Source organism: Arachis ipaensis, chromosome B5 (assembly GCF_059453495.1).
Source record: "Arachis ipaensis isolate K30076 ecotype BB chromosome B5, ASM5945349v1, whole genome shotgun sequence".
Taxonomy (NCBI): Eukaryota; Viridiplantae; Streptophyta; class Magnoliopsida; order Fabales; family Fabaceae; genus Arachis; species Arachis ipaensis.
Genome location: NC_142440.1, coordinates 22,052,924 through 22,072,057, shown reverse-complemented (window position 1 = coordinate 22,072,057; position 19,134 = coordinate 22,052,924). Strand labels below are relative to the sequence as shown.

Sequence of the window (19,134 nt, the reverse complement as noted above, 5' to 3'; positions counted from 1 at the left end):
TGTGGCCTGTTCCAATCATTGCATTACCCATGTCGACACGCCCTGGCAGCATGTGCAGCTGCGAGTATTGAGTGGGGTCATTTTGTGGACCCCATGTGCACGATGGCTTCTGTATTCAAGGTATACGAGAGGGAGTTTCCGCCGATACCAGACGAAAAGATGTGCCCTCCATGGTACGGTGCATGCCTGAAAGCCCAACTCAACCATGAGGAGGAAGGCATCAGGTAGGCCGGTATCCACTCAAATGCGGAATGAGATGGATGCCATTGAGCGTGCAGAGAAGAGATGTTGACTCTGCCGCGGAGAGGACCACACCAGAAGTGGGTGTCCCAACACGCAACGCTCGGATCCATGACGACGCATACAGTTTAGGGTTTAGGTCTTTTTGTTCCACTGTTGTCACTTTAATGTACTGATTGTTATTAAATGTATTTAATGTGTAATAAAACATAATTTCTGTATACCTAAATTCGATTGTTATGGACTATTTTTTATCTACAACATTACAAAATTTTCATAAAAAAAAGCATACAACATTTTCATAATATCAGATCTTGAATATATCTCGAATGCAGTGCCCCTGTTTTCCTTCCTTGTACATATCTCGGATGCACTGCTCTATGTCAGAATATGCACATATCTCGGACGCAGTGTATCCGAGATGCTCTCTTGTTCATATCTCGGGTGGACCCGTGATATGACCAGCACGTCCCGTATCACAAAATGGGGTCAGTGCGTCCGAGATACGTTCAATTTTTATTTAAATCGGTAAATATTTTTTTTTAATTTAAATTAAAAAAAAAAACAATTTGGAGGCATCCAAACAAACGGCACTGTCAATCTTTTTTTTGTCAGGATCTGGGCCAACAACCCGGCCCATATCTAAGGAAACTAAGCTCCATACCCAAATCCGACCCGGATTTGAAAACTCTGTCGAGAGTTGCCTCTCTAGGTTGCGACTGTGAGTGTGCGACCTTCATCCACCTTGAGTAACGCTGCCGTCGACCGCATCGTCGCCTACGCCTGCAACGTCGCTGTCGTGGCCTGCCCGTCACTGTCAATCTTTTGAGTGGAAACAAAGCAAAATATTGGGCCTCTGGTTTGACCCAAATTACTTAAAGGCGCAGAAGCAGGGGAGAGGAGGCGAGGAAAGAGCAGAATGGGAATTCGATCGGTATTCGATGCGGGTGAGATGCGAAGAGAATTGGAGAAATGCGGTGTTGATCCTCACAAGTTCCTTCCTCTTGTTTGGAAGCACGTCATCCTCAAATCTAATCACCACTCCGATTGGGACTGGGAGAACCACGCCCCTTCTCTTCCCTCCCCGGCTTACTCTCTTCTCCGCTCCATCCCCCCTCTCTCTTCCTCCCTCCACTCCGTCTTCCACTCCAACGATAACCTCACCTCCAAGCTCCTCATCAAGCTCCATGTAACTAACTCCTCCATCTTAACATAACATCTTACTTTTCTGCTTTGTTTTCTTAAATCAATCATTATTGTATCAGAATGGCGCTTTTGTGGAGGCTGTGATCATGAGGTATGACACTCGTTTGGGAAAATACGCCGGTAAACCCCGTCCCGGTGGTCTACGAGCAACTTTGTGCATATCATCTCAGGTTGGTTGTAAAATGGGTTGCAAGTTCTGTGCAACTGGAACCATGGGATTCAAAAGTAGCTTAACATCTGGAGAAATAGTCGAGCAATTGGTCCACGCCTCTAGGTTTTCACAAATCCGTAATGTTGTCTTCATGGTATACTCTGATTGCCTATTTGTCTAGAAAAGCTTGGACTTTTTAGCTGCTTCTTATTGACAGGGCCTAATCTTTTCTAATCACTTGAATTGATGCATGATTGCACACATTATTCTAAGACCTTGTTCATTCTTTTCATATATATGTCTTAGGGCAATTAATACTTATTTTGGCTCTGACAGGGAATGGGAGAGCCTCTAAACAACTATTCTGCTGTGGTAGAATCCATTCGTGTCATGACTGGATTGCCGTTTCAATTGTCATTGAAAAGGATTACTGTCTCAACGGTAGATATATTTGCTATCTCTTGCATTGTTTACTCCTATTATTTTCCTGACCTAAACTACCTTTCAGAAACTCTGTTTTATTCATGTAGGGATTACTTACATGCAAATACTATGGAATGGACTGAACAATTAGTACTATCAACTTCGTTTGAGAGTAGTAGTGGAAAGCCCTGTGATGGCATTTCTTCGTTAATAAGCATATCGGTTAATGTTAGAGTAAAATCTGAGAATTACGTAAACCAATTATGTTTGTAGTCAGAGTCTGGACATGCCTTGATTTATATGTTCTGTTCTTGTTATAAGTCATTTCTTCGTTAAAAAATAAATAAAATAAATCTTGAATTGTAGAATTTATGAAGGGTATGTTTGCATCTTTAATAGGTTGGCATCATTCATGCTATCAACAAACTTCATAATGATCTGCCTGGTTTGAACTTGGCAGTCTCACTGCACGCACCAGCACAAGATATCAGATGCCAGATAATGCCTGCTGCTCGTGCTTTTCCTTTGCAAAAACTGATGGCTTCACTGCAAGAATATCAAAGAAACAGGTAATCACACTTATTCGTGTGATTTCTTTTTATGTAGTCTGTATTTTTGGCCGTTCAGGTGTGAACAATTCCAGTGGTTTTGAAACTTCCATGTTTCATCCTTAACAGTCAGCAGAAGATATTGATCGAGTACATAATGCTTGATGGGGTCAATGATGAAGAGCAGCATGCCCACCAATTGGGAAAACTGCTAGAAACATTTCAAGTGGTAAGCACTGAACATCTAAGCTATTCTATATTATATTTCTGTCGGTGTTTCTCAAGAACTCAGTGACCCTTAATGATTAAAATCAAATAGGGCATCTGTTACATTTTTAATCACAGTACCTAGTTTCATATCTTGGTGTATGCTAATTGTTTTGCACCTTGCATCTGTTTGTTATTAAACTTGATCGACATTCCCAGTTATGTAATAAACTTGTGCATATTGTCTCAACTATCTCGCAGGTAGTGAACTTAATACCTTTCAACTCTATTGGTATGTTGAGTCAATTCAAACCAACTACTGAGCAGAAAGTTTCGGCATTTCAGAAAATTCTTAGAGGTACGTACAATATCCGAACAACAATTCGGAAGCAGATGGGTCAGGACATAAGTGGTGCATGTGGACAATTGGTGGTTAATGTACCTGATAAGTCTCTCGGAAATGCCGAACCCCTAACAGACATAGAAGATCTTTTCATTTGATATAGCTTAAAAAATTTAATTCTAGTGCTGCATTTTAAATGTCTACTTGTTTATGTATCGTTTCCAATTTTAAGTAGAAGCAAGACGCATGAGTGAAACAACGAAGATGCTTGTAGATGTGGTGAATGAATGTCATAGAAACAAGGCTCCCCCGATTTTTGTAGATTAATGCGACTTGCACCCAAGTTTCAATGCGTGTGTTAATATGTAAACGTTTTCATTCAAGAGTTAGGAATTCATTTAGATTCAGCTTTAAATTAAATAATGAATCAAAGTTCACAGACAGACAATTAAGAAGAAAAAGAAGAAATGATGGAAATAGCCAAATAGGAGTTGAAGTGGACAATTCCTCGCATCCTACACGCTCTGCTCATTCATTCTCTAATTTCTGTACTCCCGGTAGATACAGCTACACTGGGCCACTTGCATTTTTCGGCTAATTTTTTTAGATATTAATGAAACTTTGGTACAACTCAGTTATTGGATTTTATAATGTTTTTCAAAATTTTGGAGCGGGAATTATGAAAAATACTATAAAATTCAATAATTGAGTGTTACACCAAAATGTTATCAATATCTAAAAAAATATATGCCATTCTTCCCATCAACCACATTACATAGGAAATCTTATTTTTCTCCAGGCCAAATTATGACGGGTTAATGGCAAATCAGATGATAATGTGTTGCAAAATAAACTATGCATGTTAACAACTAAAAAACTGGATAGCAAAGAAGTAATTTCGATTCTTTTCTTTTCAATTTAATGTTACTAGAGAAAAGTGAAAAACAAAATCTTTAAAGTTAGCTATTAGAAAAAAGAATGACTTTTCTTAAGTACAACATCAGGTATTTCATATTAGATAGCTACTTCTAGAAGAAAGACATTTTCATGTGAAAATGATATTCCAAATTTTTAGATAATTCGATTAAATATATCAAATTATCTAACGGTTCACAATAGTATTTTCACATAAAGTAACCACCTTTATATTACTCGTTGTGAGACTTTAAACACTTGATAATAATCAAATGCTTTCTTAATATAAAAATTGAATGAGGTTATGCTGGAATTGAGTACATTTTGCTTGTTTGAGTATGCTCCACTTTACTGTGCTTTTTCCTTAAAAAGAAAGTAATTGGATGAGGATTATTTTTGTTAATGAACTTCCAATGCAGTAGATTAACAAAAAGAAAGGGAAAGAAAAGAAAAACACCCAATGCAAGACAAAAGGTTAAAGACTATCACTCGGACAAATTAGTTCGAGTTGTTTGAATTTTTTTTTTTTTTTTTGGTGTTTGCAGAATATGCTTTAATTCATGTTCTTCGAATCCTGCATGCATATACAATATAATTTCTTTTCTGCTCTACTGTACCTTACGAAATCGTCCATTCACATTAAAACCGTACTAGTAACTGTAATCGTGATTCGTGAACTTGCAGCGTTCCATGAGGGAAACCATTTTATTCATCAAGGTTTATGCTATTAACTAATTTACAGGTGGAATAAATCAATTTTCTAGGGCGTGGGTTTTTTTTTTTTTTTTTTTTTCGGCGGGGGCATTAGTGTTACACAATGTACCATAATTACATATATAGATTTATACGCTGTACAAAACTAACTGGGACGGTTTTTATTGCTCTTTAACAAAAAGAAATAATCAATGGGTCTGTAACTGCCTTCTTTCTGAGACAATTTTTGCTTCTTAGATATGCTTTCTCTAGTGATTCTGTTCTTCTGATCCCAGCTGAAAGAAACATGGAGTAATCAAATTAAAAGGCACAGAAAACATGGCACGCGTACAAATCCATGATTTTTACCTTTGACCTGAAACAGATGTTCTTTGGTGAATCCGAGATTCTTCCTTTTGAAGCTTTTCGGCAAGATGAAAATCAGAGTGCTCTAATCTGTCCTCAACAAAACTTGGAGGCAGTTCTATTCCACAAAGTGAACATTTGTAGTCATTCAACCACAACATTGTCTTATCCTCGCAAGAATTAAGTCGCTCATCCTCCAGGAGATTAGACAAATTTAGTGTACTAGTGTCTTCAAACTGTCCCTGAATTGGAAAAGTTGATTCCACCGCTTCTTTAACTTGGCCATAGTTAGAACATGAAGCATTGTTGCCAGATGTTTGTATCTAATAAATATATCAGAAAGCATAAATAACATTCATGTATACAATCACCCATATTTGATCAATGGATTTCTAAAATTGACACATATTTCAGCTATGCAGATTGTTGTATAAGTATACCTCCTCTGAACTCCAGCCAGTGCCACTTTGGCAGTTTACATCAGATGAATGATTCCCATCAACAGGATCTCTGCTTCTTTGGCAACTGCCAATGGAAACATCAGTCTCTGTATGGCTGACAAAATCATGATCTGCAACATCTGGCAAAAAACGGTTCCTATCGGCATCTACAGAAGTAATGAAGTCGGTGATAGTCTTTTGTTTCGGATTAGATGTTGAGCCACCATACTTGTCTCCATCAAAATGTGACATCCTAAGGCCTAGGATGAGAAGAAAAAAGTTATACACTGACACAGACAAGCCACAAATGCAAACTTTCCCGTAGTCTACATCTCTAAAGTTTAAACTGTTAGTGCTCTTTCATCTCGGCCTTGAGCACCATCCTTAATATTGTCAATAATAATGAACCTAGCAGAAACACACACCTATCAATCTTACTGAAAGAGGAAGTTCTGCTTTTAGAAGCTCCGAAGCATGCTTCAAGATATCCTCCCTCGAGCTTATGTACTTTCGTAAAGTCATGGCTCTAGTCCGAACCTGTTGATTGGTCATTTATTACTACTTGCAACAACAGTATAGCATGATGCCATGATGGTAAAACACAGTGAAAATAACAAAAAAGGGAATCGAAATTAAGATATAGAAAATTTAACAAACCATAATATCCCAGTGCCTAGTTCTCTAAAAATAAAAATTAACAAATAATGAGCATGGCTTTTCAAGAAGTGAAGTTATTTTCTCCTTTTTCAATAAAGCCTTGTCTACAGAGGATAAAAACAAAGCTATAAAATTGTTCTTGAACAACATTAGGAACAAATGCAAAAGAAAATAGTCAAGACATCAATAGTACCTCGAAGGAAGAAGTTTTCAGTTTAAGAGTCAATGTTCGCCCACAGAGACCCTCTTTTTGCATGTCTGTGGACAGCATTTCAGCAAGCTCCGCTGCAAACACAAGCTTTGCATAACTCAATAGCTGATATATTGTTAGGCTAACATAATTTGGGTCTTATGTATTTCAGAAATTCAGCATTGTCATAGTCATTAGCTAAACCGTTTTGCAAAACAATGCATATATAATGAAATTAACACTGCAACTAAAACCAACTGAATACTGAATGGCAGATGTTAAGTTTCTCCAAATTCCAACTAATTTACTAGAATTTTTTATGAAAATATTGAAAACTAGAAATTTAAGAAAGTTCCGGAACAGAGATGTTAGGTACCTAATTTTTTATACAACAGAACTTCATCTTCGGTGGCAGAAAATGTTCTTTCGTTACTAATGCTCTTCCGAAATCTGACTTCAGGAGAATCTGTCTTCCCAAGACCTAAACCCACAGAGAAAAAGAAATCTTCCAGAAAATTCACAAAAAAGTCACATGTTAATAAAGGATTCACATAATTTAAAATTAAACATTATTACAGTTGGAAAACTTTAGACTGAAGGCTAAGTTTATTAACTTTTGTAAGTTGTAGACAATAGAAGCAAGCATATTTGAAATAGATGTCAGTGATTCAGGTGGAAAATTGCACAAACTCCAGTCTAACTGCCATGCAAAAGTAGAAATCCCTATAAATATAGCATGCATACAGTAAATATTACAAAAACAGCCAAAGCCACCCAGGTATCTAACCTGCTGTTGACTGAGAGAAAAGAGCACAGAGGTAGCTAGCCTTCTCCAGCATCTGTTCACACGTGTTAATTCCAAATACAGCCTTCAGAATATGTTCGGTGACCTTACCAATGCCCCCAATCTATCAACAGTATTCATTCATTATTAATCAGAAAATCCTAATTTCCAAATACACATGCATATAAAACAATCCTGCTCACAACAAGACACATCACAAGTAATTTGAAATGGAAATTTTAATAATTAATGAAATCAGTAGACAAAATTTTGAACCTTTCTGATAGGAAGGGAGGATATGAAGGTCATAACAGCCATACGATCATTTGGTAAGACATACTGTCCATTTGGCTTGTTAATATCTGAGCAAACCTGCATGTGGGTGAAATCCTCAGATCAGAGTCACTCCATGTCTACTACTTTACTTTACGATAAAACAAAAGGGGAACTATTTCTGATGCTCCAGTTCACAATATTAAAACAAGATGAGGAACCTTGGCAAGTAGGCGATTTGGTGCCACTCCTGCACTACATGTGAGACCGGTCTCTTCATAAACACTAGTGCGGAGTTCTTCCGCAATCTAGAATTCAAATTTAGAGAAGTTAGAGGGTTAACACATCTAGAGGAGAGGCCTTTGAGTACTAGTTTAATTCAATGTCTCAACTTACTTCTTCACTTTTGATGTTCCTTCTTTTGCATACTTCAGTTATATCAAGGTATGCTTCATCAAGGCTAGCAGCCATAAAATTGGGATCATACCTCCGAAAAACTAACAATAATAAGTTAAGATTAAGCTAATAGAATTTAAAGAAAATACACTGCAATCTACTATTAATCGTTACAAAATAAAAGTACCTGTTCTGGTCAAATCACTGTAATGGGTATACTTCTTGAAATCTGTGGGGACAAATATTAATTCTGGACAAAGTTTACGTGCAATGAACCCAGGCATAGCAGCACGAACCCCAAATTTCCTAGCCTATATGAAATCCAAATCAGCATCGGAATCATTCAGACTCTAGAATCCTCAACATCAAGTTTAATATTGACACAACAAACCTCATAATTGGCAGTGGATATCATAGACATGCTACCAACAGCCATTGGCTTGCCCTTTAATGTAGGGTTACTTAAAGTCTCAACTGCTGCATAGAAAGCATCCATATCTACATGTAACCAAATCCTTGAAAGATCCCGCAAAGCTTCTAGCTCAAGTATTCTTCGGTCAGCTACCTGTTATTGCACAAAAAACTGCAAATGAGTGCATATGATTTTGAAACCCCTTTGATTATCAGAAAGAAAATCCAAACCAGTGAGAAACATAATACACATGGTTGATGATTATATAAACCTTCTGAAAATGGGATAGGTCTGCTTGGGTAAGCTTATCACATTGAGTTCGGATTTTGTCGATCTTCTGGGTAATAAAAGCGTCCTTGCGTTCCTCGTTCTGAAAATACTTAGATCCTTTGCTCATTTCATACACTGTCCTTTGTACTTTCTCCTTGTCCACACCATCCATTCCTGAACAAAAGAATTCAGTATGTATACATCAAATATCATAGGGTCAAGGATAGTATCAAGTATCAACCATCATGTAAATTGAGTTATTACTTTGTCACTTTGCAAAGGAAACAGTGAATTTGCATTGAATTACCTTTTTCAAGAATAAACACCAAACGAGAAATGAAAATTAATAATAATAATTATAAAAAAGAGTTGGTGCCTATAGAGACCTGCTTTGGCAGTTGTATAAACAGTGTGGTAGGATTGCCATGGACGAGCACCGTCGTCGTTGGTTTCGGTTCCCTCCGTCGCCGTCGCCGTCGCCATCGTCACCTACACACACACACAGACACTTTGAATGGTTCCAATTTTGGAGGCAGATTCGAGACCGCCAACCCACACGGCCACACACTCTTTTCCTGTTTATTATTTCACATTTTTTGTTTTCAATTTTCATATTTGGGCCGCCCGTTTATTCGTCTCAAAATAACCAAAAAGTAAAAAACACCAGCAAATTTCTACGCAACAACAAAATGCTTGTTGTTTAGGTCCAAAAACAATAAATAATAAAAAAAAAGAAATTAATTTTTATTTAATTTTATACATACATCTAATCACCTCATTTTAAAAAACAAATATAACTAAATTATTGCCTAAAATAATTTCTGTCGAAAAAATGAAAAATAGACTTACATAAAAAACGAAGTTAAAAATAAAGTCACTTTACTCTTGTAAAAGTTATTTTTTATTTTAGACCATACGAGATAGTGTGTAGTTATATATGAGAGAGTGTAGTTATGTATGAAAGGAAGAGAGTGACTAGTAAAGTACTATTACAAGAAAGTGAGAAGCTGTGGAATTGTTCAAAAACTATTATGAATGTATTGAGAGGTGAATGTATTGAGAGGTGAATTTAATTATTAATTTAAAGTTGACAGCTATGGATTGCGAGTTTTTTAATTTTGATATTGAAGAACGGATCGTGTATAACATGGTTATGGGGGTTCAGGGTGTATAACCAAACTGTAATGGCTGCTGAACTCAAATCGGACACACCGATTTAAGGAACTGAAGGACGGTCCAATTTCAGTAAACGGTACACTAATCGGTGGGTCCGATTTGCGTCGTGCTGCCACGTGGCGAGCATGCAGTGCTTCCCTCTTTGGCTCCGTTCCTTGTAACCTCAATGTGAGTGTCTTTCCCCTCTCAACAACAATCACTTTCACTCTCATCTCTCTCTCTCTCTTTGTTCCTCAACCCCACATCCTTATTCACTCTCACCATTGTTGGACCACCAGAAATTTCAAAAAAAAATTGGAAAACAATGCCAAAAAAAAAAAAAAAAATCAAAGAAGTAAATTAACCAGACCTTCATATTGTTAATTATCTTGGATATCCTATTTATGTAAGTTTTTATTTTTTAATATTTTGATTTAGTAAAAATAATAATAGTGATAAAATTAAGATTTTTAATAGCAATATATATTATAATAACACTAAATAGAGATTAATCATGTATATATGTATGATATAATTACTGTTAAGTGTTAAAAATAGAGATTAAAATAGAATTAATTAGTTAGTGTTTATCATTTATAAAACCTCTGTACCGTTGATTAGTTAATAATATGTATGTAATGTTAGGTTTTTTTTATTTAATTTGGGTTTAGATTAGATTAGATTCATGATTATTATTGATTAATATGTTGTAAATGAAATGAATCAATGAATGGATATGAATGAGAAATCTGTAGATAAATTTTTTTTTTATTATTATTATTATTATTATTAGAGAGAATCAATCAATGAATTATTTTTATTATTATTATTGTTATTATTATTATTATCGTAATTAATTATTATTATTATTATTATTATTATTATTATTATTATTATTATTATCCGTGGAGAATCCTAATTAATTATTATTGTTAATATTATTATTATTATTATCATTATCGGTAGATACTTAATTATTATTATTATTATTATTATTATTTATAGTTATTAATAATTGAATTTAACATAATTTAGTATAATTTAGACAAAAAAATGAATCAGATTTACTATGTATGTTACAATGTATGTTTGATAGGCAACTATGCAGGTAGTAAGTTGTAATAGACATGTAAGGAAAATTATATTATTGTTAATTTAGTTATATTACACTGGTACTTATAAAGGAAATGTGATTTTGTAGGGTTCACGGATGTTGATATCTGATCAGTTAAAGCCGCTCGATCCGTACAACTAAATTGTTGGGGGTCACTTACGGGAGACGGGTTAATAGCTGACCTGATAGAATCGTGTCGATTAGAGATAAATCCGACACCATCACGTGTCACCATATGTTGACGGAGGTTACTTAGAAAAAAGTACCATGCATCAGAAGTCTTTCCCTCCACTATGGCAAATACAATAGGCACGATGTTGTTATTATCATCTTGTGAGACTGCAACCAACAAATAATCCTTGTATTTACCATACAAATGAGTCCCGTCCACCTGCACTACTGGCTTGCAATGTCTGAAGGCCCTAATGTAAGGGTAATAAGTCCAGAAGACTCTATGTAGTACACAAATATCAGGAACCAAATCATCCCCCTGGTACGCAGGCATTGTTTCAAAGTGAACCACTGCTGACGGCTCCTTGTGACACATGGCCTCAAACCATATGGGCAAAGCTTCATACGATGCTTCCCAACCTCCGAAAATTGACTCAACCGCCTTCTGCTTTGCTAATCAAGCTTTCCGATAGCTGATGGTGTAGTTAAACTTCGACTGGACTTCCGCAATGACTGATTTCACCATTAAAGATGGGTCAACCTCCACCAACGGCTTAATTGCTTCTGCAACTATCTTGGAATCCAGTTTCGAATGGTCTTGAGAAATTGTCGACCTGGTACAAGTGTGACTACCATTGTACCTCCTTATCTCCCAGCAGTACTTCTTCTGCATTTTTGTAACCCTGATCAGCCAATCACAACCTTTGCCATATTGTGTACATTTAGCATAGAATGTCGTCGGTTCCGACTCATAAACTCGATAGTCTACACCTCTACGGATGATATAATCTTTCATTGCCTTGATTACTTCTTCCCTTGAACTGAATTCCATCCCCACCGTAAATTCACCGTCGGTCACAACAGGAAGCTCTGCCACAATCACACCGCAAGATATATATTTTCATAAATAATCATTAAATACATATTTCTTAATAATTAAAATCTCTCTATGCATTATACGTAATAAATCAGTTTTTATGTATACAATAATAAATCATTTATCATATAAACAATTGATAAATACACTTTACCATGTATGATTATAACAGTCTATACATGCGCTATTCTATCTACATAAAGAACTAGTAAATATAATTCATAATAAAGAACTATTAATTAATAAAGTAATCAAATGGTATGGTCACAAATGACATACCTGCATTCATATATTGAAGAAACTCCGGTGCATTCATGGCTTCCAAGTCCAACGGCCGCATGAAAGAAGGCTCCTGAAACGGAAGCGAGTTTGCTAGTGCATTAGCAACCTCCGCCACATCTGCGTTCATAGTGTCGTCAGCTCCATCTTCGTCTTCACCTGGACCAACGATCTCATAGTTACTTTCAAAATCTTTCTCTCTATCACTATTATAATCTTCCAATTCAATATTTCGGTCCGCTTCAGATTTCTCGAACTCAATATACAACTCGATGCATGACATTTGGTGGCGATTCTCAATATACATTGAAAATATTTCCTGCATACTCGCTTTATTTGTCACGTATTTGGTCTGAAATTGAACGAACCCACCAAACACAGGTAACGGATACCTGTACAAAATACACGATATTCTTCTAGATCTTTGTGAATCTATCTTCTCACAAATCACACCTTTTAATTCATCCAATGACAATATGAATGGAATAACAACATCTAACGGATTTTCACATACAAATTGAACTCCCTCGTATATTTGTAATAAAATCTGTCCATAACAATAAATTTTTAATACAACTCTATCATCCATAATACTATACGTGTTTAAATACTCTCAATCTCAGTATAATCTATTCTACATAAATGAAGAAGGATGAGAGAAGAGGAAGAACATCACCTAGATGTAGAAACTCACGCTGAAGAAGAAGAAGAAGTGGGGGTTCTGTTCTGTACCATCTTTGGTTTATGTATGCATGAGTAACTAAATCGGACAGTCCGACCGCGTGCTCCCAATTCAAAATTTTTCACGCAACACAAATTGGTGGCTCCAATTACTTTTGCATCTGATTTAGCCAGCAACAAATCGCTGGATCCGATTAACGTGCCATATGATAAAAAAAATTTTCTAGCCACAAATCCCTGGGACCGATTTGTGTTCCATCGGATTCAAAGAAACTCAGCCAACAACAAATCGGTCCATCCGATTACATGCAACGCACACTCACCCTCACACAAATCGGACTGTGCGTCCGATTTGTGTTCCTTTCTCCCAGCAAGAAATCGGACGGTCCGATTTCACCCCCTCCCAAATTCCAACGTTACGCCGTCACACCAGTGTAAATCACCCACAATCTCCATAAAGCAGCGCTACTCAGATTTGGAAATCATATAAAAAAAAGCCATGGATTGCTGGTCATAGTTTGGATAAGATAAGGAAAAGTATATGGAACTAACTCCAAATCAGCCAAGAATTGAACAACTTAATTAATTATAAATATAATAATTAGTTTTATTTATTTATGATTTAAAATATTGGTTATTAAATATTTCACCACATTCAAATTAGGAGGAGATACATTCAGTATCATTGCAACGTGAATCACGAAAACTGATTCAATTAGCTTCCGTCTCTTCACCCTCCTTCCCTCTCCAAATACCTAAAACATGATAAATCAGAAAATAGATTCAGAACCATCCAATTTACAAGGAAAAGAAACATCATAATACCTAACATAAGTACCATCCACGTAGAGGTTTTAGATTCACCCAGAAGTATTTGGCTGGTTTTTGGCTGAAACCATCTTGGTTTCCTAGCATTATTGGATAAGAATAATTTTTCGAAAGTCCCAATACCTCTTTAGGTGCTTGTGAATTGTGATACATATTGAGAAAGACCATATAGACATCCCTAAGTTAAAGAGATAGAATAGAGATTTCATATTTTTGAAAAATTTTATTAATAGAACACATGCAAAGAAATTCAAGAAGAGTTTTAAAAATTTGACTGTACTCATATATGAAGAAACAGATTTTTTTTCTGTTATAAAATAAAAAAATATATTTTTAAATAAAAATTATTCTAGTTTTATATTCAAAAATCCATTTTTTCTAGCATCAAGGATAAGTTTGCTGTTCCTCTCAGCAAATCTTGTCATTTCCATAAGATTCGTCGCTTTCCTTGACAAATTTCATGTTATATGCTTTTGGCAAACTTCAAGTAGGTTGTCCAAATATAAAAATTTATGGTTCCTTTCTGTGTGTCTGCTTCTTACATTTTTATTTTTTCACTCTTCTTCACTTTTATCCTCTCTATTCTTGTAAAACTTTTTTTTTGGGGGTGTTTTTGAATTTTTTTATCTCTTCGATTCGTAATTCCAGATAATTATGTTCTTTTGTTCCTTTTATTCAATTTAATTTATTGTTGTATTAGTTTATGATTTAACATATTTATTTAGTTAAATTAAATTTTTTTGTTAGTTTTGAATTTTAGTTTGTTTGATAATTATTTAGTTTGATAATTAGATGATATAGTTAGTTTAGATTACTATCTATTGTTAATTTAGATAATGTCAAATAATCATGTGATTGGTAGGAGATTAACTATAGTAGATTTTTTACTTTTTTTCGTGTATTGTTGACTAATGACATGCAATATCAAATTGTTCAATGCTGTTAGACTTTCGATTTTAGGTGGCATATATATAAATACTTGTTGAGCATAACTAAATACGGTAGATTTTTATTTTTATCATATACTATTTTACCATCATAATGAATGGATAATAATGGAATTTCAAACATTGTATAGAATAAGTAGAAGATCAAAGTAAAGGGAGAATAATGAGTTAGTATGTGTTTAGATTACAGTTTACAAACGGGAGTTTGCATAGAATTGATTTTACAAACTTGATTTTGATGAAAAGCAAGTTTGTGTTAATATGATTTATGTTTGGTAATCTTTATATCAAAATGGATTATAGTAAAAGAAATGTTATTTGGATTATACTATTCAAAATCACTTTTAGATAAAAAATTACTAAAAGAGATATCAATTTAAATAATTTTTTATACTATCCTATCATTTTATTTTAGATATTTAAATAGATCTTATTAATTAATTTTATAATAAAATTAATATTTACTTACTAAATTCCAGTAACATATAAAAGTTGACAAAATCTATTTTAATATATAAAAACACTAATAAATATTAAATTAAAAGATAAAATATTAAGAAAATACATAAAAAATAATATCTTATACAAAATTAGTACATATAAATATTTATCATATAAATAAAATAAATACAATAAAAAATAAAAATATAAAAGAGAGTACTATAAATTTGATAATGTCAAACAAAAATGAATAATTTTTTCACCTAAGTTTTTAGAAAAAAATGAAGGGTAGGATTGATAGAAAAGGAATAATTTTTTCACCTAATTTCTCGATGGTAATCAGCCTTTCCAACGTGAACGTAGAAGCTATAATTTTTAGCTTTACGTAAACGTACGTTCAGAGGTAAAAGCACTTCTGGGTTCAGAGGTTCCAAAAGTTTCAAGACACTCAAACAGTAGTGATTTTGGTTTTCAACCGGTCTCGTTGGAATTTTATTGAGGAGGCGATTTGAAGTTTGCCGAGGGGGCGGCGAACTTCACATATAACATGAAGTTCGCTGAGGGGAGCGGCGAACCTTGTGAAATGACAAGGTTCGGCGAGGAGAGCGACAAACTTGCCCTAACACAAAAAAAAATATATATTTCAGAATATAAAGTTAGAATAATTTATATTTGGAAATAAATTTTTTTTTATTTTATAACAAAAAAATTTATAAAAAAATACATCAATTATTAATTGAGAGACAAGGTTCATTGGGATAAGTTAAAACAACAAAAAGCTTAAGAGTATTTTTTTTAAGTTCATTAGGAAGCACAAATTTAGTATTAATTTTTAAAATTGTTTAATCTATATTTTAGTTTAATTTATTGTTAAAATTTGTCAAAAAAAAAATTGATTTGACTTGGATTTGTTTATCAATATTTTTAAGAGTTTAAAATTCAAATCAAATTCGATCTAATCTAATAAAATCAAATTAGATTTAAATTTGTTATCAAAATTTTAAAAATTTAAATTAAAATGAAATATGGTCATAAAATTAAGTATGATCTAAATTAGTGGGCAAAACACTATAATAAGCTAAGGAGAACGAAATTTTACACAAATAAACCAAATGAAAAATTGGTTTATTAATCCACCAATGCACATTACTATATAGTTCGAATAAGTATGTTTTGAACTAGAATTACATGTAATTCGAATCAATGTGATTCAAATTACTCACACACGCAGACACACTATAATTCGAATCAACCTGATTCGAATTACACCCACAGTAATTCGAATCAGGGTGATTCGAATTACACTCACACACGCTGCACATAGTAATTCGAATTGGCAAGATTCGAATTACTCATTATTTAATTCTGGCCATTCTTTTATTAAAAAATTAATAATTGAATAAAAAATTAATAATTTAAAAATTAAAAAAATATATATTTTATTTCATGCATTAAAAAAAAGCTAACAAAATATTTAATTACGAGACTTTTTTAAAATATTAATGAGCTATCAATTCGAATTTCTTACAATACTCTTTTGCGCATTTTTAATAGCTCATGAAATTTTTTTAATAAATTTATTTAAATTATACCACAAAAAATATTTTATTCTATACAAAATAATTTTTAAAAAATGGCTTAAAAGATGTTAGGAGTACTATAAAAATTTGTAATGCCCTAATGACTTAGGACATTAAAGAAATACTCTACATAGTCAATAATAATTTAGAAATTAAAAAAATATAGTTATAACCAGTATTTACCTAAATTACTAGAATATTACAAATTTTTATAGTACTCATAATATTTTTTAAGTCATTTTTTAAAAATTGTTTTGCATAGAAAATGGCTTAAAATGGCTTAAAATGTCCTTTATTCTATGCAAAATAATTTTAAAAAAAAATGGCTTAAAAAAATGTTAGGAGTACTATAAAAGTTTGTAATATTCTAGTAATTTAGGTAAATATTAGTTATAACTATATTTATTTTAATTTTTAAATTATTATTGACAATGTAGAATATTTCTTTAATGTCCTAAGTCATTAGGACATTACAAATTTTTATAGTACTCCTAACATCTTTTAAGCTATTTTTTTTTAAAATTATTTTGTATAGAATAAAATATTTTTTTGTGGTATAATTTAAATAAATTTATTAAAAAAATTTATAAAAAAATATTCAGGAGCTATTAAAAATAGGCAAAAGAGTATTGTATGAAATTCGAATTGATAACTCATTAATATGTTAAAGAAGTATCGTAATTAAATATTTTGTTATCTTTTTTTTAATGCATGAAATAAAAAATATATTTTTTTTTAATTTTTAAATTATTAATTTTTTATTCAATTATTAATTTTTAATAAAAGAATGAACAAAATTAAATCATGAGTAATTCGAATTTGGCCAATTCGAATTACTATATGTAGCGTGTGTGAGTGTAATTTGTAAGACCCAAAACCTTTGAAAAAGGGCTATCATTAGCTAATTTCAAATTCAGTGTTTCTGTAGCTTTAATTTCAGAAATTTCTTTATTAAAGAAAATTAAAGCAAGTTTTGATTTATTGAATTTGAGATAAGTTATGATTATTATCCAATTTGATAATTATTGAATTATTTTCTATAATTATATTATAAAGTTGATAGTTGTGAAATAATAAGGATTTTTATATGATTCGGATTAAATAATTAATATTTTAAATATTAATACTGTTACTTTGGAAAATAAAGGGTTTAATTATATTATTTCTAATTATTTTGATTTGGGCATTTTATGAAAAATAATTTGTAAGATTGATGAACAAATAGTATTTTTCTATATACAATTATTGTTGGATTTAATTTGGGTTTCAATTACTACATTATTCCCAATTTCATCTAAAATTACTAAAATACCCCTAACCCTAATTTTTGGAAATGAAACCCTAACCCGTGACCCGGTTACCTTTTCCCCCAACCCAGCGGCAGCAACACAAACGCTTCCCCTTTTTCCTTAAACCAATACACTCAGCAGCAGCAGCAGATCTTCCCCTTTCCCAACAGAACGCAACACACACGGCTTCCCATTTCATGAAAGAAAGAAACTGAGGCAGAGAGGGAGAGGGAGCTTGAGAGGGGAGATCGGGCAGAGAGGGAAGGGCTGCGCTGTGACCACCGCCCAGCCATCGCAATCGCCGTCGCGCCTTGTGGAGGTCAGCTTCTCCGTCTTCTGCCTTCCTTCAGGCCGTCTCGCCACTGATGTCGTTGAGCAGGGAGAGCGACCACCACGCGGAGCTGCCGTCCTTGCTCGTCGTCCCCCATGGAGTCGCCGCCGTCTGTGAAGCCTAGGTCGCCGTTCTGCCTCGCCATCGCCACTGAAGCAGCATCATATCCAGCCGCGTTGCCGTCGCAGAGCAGATCTGGGGCGAGGGGGAGGACCGCGATGGGGGAAAGAGTTGCGCCACCCAGTCGCCGGTCTGCTCGCCGCCAGCGTCGCCAGTATTGAAGTCAGCCACTCCACTACCACCGTCGAGCTTTGTTTGGGGCTGGTGCTTCTCTTGGAGGTTTGGAGGTAGGCAGGCATAACCGCGAGGTAGAGGAGCCATTAGGGTCTGCCGTCGAGCTGCAACACCAGCCACCACCGCAGGTGTCGCTGCCGGAGAAGGGAGCTGCATCTCTGTGATTCTGGCCGCCGGGAGTGATTCTGTGACTTCCGGAATCGCCGTCGGAGCTCCGGGCTGAGCTTCTGCCACTTGAGACCCTGCTGCCGTCGCCGGAAAAGTTTGCCGGTAAGGGTTTTAATTGAGGTTTCTGCCTTTTTGGATTTCGAGAAGGTTTTAATGCTGCGTGATTTTTATAGTTGATCCACCGGAGCTTCTGGCCGCCGCCGGAGCTGTTGCCGGGCCTGTTTGAAATCGCAGCTGCTTCGTTTCGCTAGTTCAGTAAGTATTTATATTTCGGAAAATCTCGCGTTAGTATTCTGTTGTGTTCGGTTAATGAATATGAGTTTTGATAACGTGGGGTCGAGTCCTGATTATTGTATGTTGCGATTAGTGTTGCTATGGTTATTGCAAACGTGACTGGGAGCTGAGGTTTTGGTTGCCGTCAGTTTGGGTTGAGGCGGAAAGGACTCTGTGAGGCGTTTGGGTTAT

General features: G+C 34.4%; 2 protein-coding genes across 3 annotated transcripts; one reads left to right on the top strand and one right to left on the bottom strand.

Moving 5' to 3' along the window:
* Positions 1-880: 880 nt before the first annotated feature.
* LOC107643298 (Radical SAM superfamily protein) lies at positions 881-3,501 on the top strand. Its single transcript, XM_088487847.1, has 6 exons — positions 881-1,429; positions 1,506-1,751; positions 1,934-2,038; positions 2,420-2,589; positions 2,698-2,797; positions 3,037-3,501. The coding sequence occupies exons 1-6, from the start codon at positions 1,160-1,162 to the stop codon at positions 3,274-3,276; spliced, it is 1,131 nt and encodes a 376-aa protein (XP_088343973.1). The 5' UTR covers positions 881-1,159; the 3' UTR covers positions 3,277-3,501.
* Positions 3,502-4,724: 1,223 nt separating this feature from the next.
* LOC107640350 (DNA/RNA polymerases superfamily protein) lies at positions 4,725-9,167 on the bottom strand. 2 transcript variants are annotated; one of them, XM_088487845.1, is made up of 14 exons: positions 8,901-9,167; positions 8,516-8,688; positions 8,224-8,397; positions 8,020-8,143; positions 7,833-7,933; positions 7,658-7,744; positions 7,440-7,535; positions 7,167-7,287; positions 6,756-6,884; positions 6,383-6,474; positions 5,958-6,069; positions 5,533-5,792; positions 5,096-5,415; positions 4,725-5,022 (listed from the first exon to the last, which is right to left on the bottom strand). In XM_088487845.1, exons 1-14 carry the CDS (start codon positions 8,995-8,997, stop codon positions 4,893-4,895), a joined length of 2,016 nt encoding a protein of 671 aa, XP_088343971.1. In that variant the 5' UTR covers positions 8,998-9,167; the 3' UTR covers positions 4,725-4,892. The 2 variants fall into 2 exon arrangements, with proteins under 2 accessions (XP_088343971.1, XP_088343972.1); XM_088487846.1 differs by having other exon boundaries at positions 6,756-6,860; positions 8,901-9,122.
* Positions 9,168-19,134: the final 9,967 nt, after the last annotated feature.

What these genes read in the sequence shown, in the direction of transcription:
- LOC107643298 (XM_088487847.1), top strand. Translation starts at nt 1,160, where the DNA reads ATGGGAATTCGATCGGTATTCGATGCGGGTGAGATGCGAAGAGAATTG. An exon ending in AAAGGATTACTGTCTCAACG is followed by an intron (nt 2,039 to 2,419) that starts GTAGATATATTT and finishes CATCTTTAATAG; the next exon opens with GTTGGCATCATTCATGCTAT. An exon ending in CAAGAATATCAAAGAAACAG is followed by an intron (nt 2,590 to 2,697) that starts GTAATCACACTT and finishes CATCCTTAACAG; the next exon opens with TCAGCAGAAGATATTGATCG.
- LOC107640350 (XM_088487845.1), bottom strand. Translation starts at nt 8,997, where the DNA reads ATGGCGACGGCGACGGCGACGGAGGGAACCGAAACCAACGACGACGGT. An exon ending in CAGTGATTTGACCAGAACAG is followed by an intron (nt 7,934 to 8,019) that starts GTACTTTTATTT and finishes TATTATTGTTAG; the next exon opens with TTTTTCGGAGGTATGATCCC. An exon ending in TCTTTCAGTAAGATTGATAG is followed by an intron (nt 5,793 to 5,957) that starts GTGTGTGTTTCT and finishes TTCTCATCCTAG; the next exon opens with GCCTTAGGATGTCACATTTT.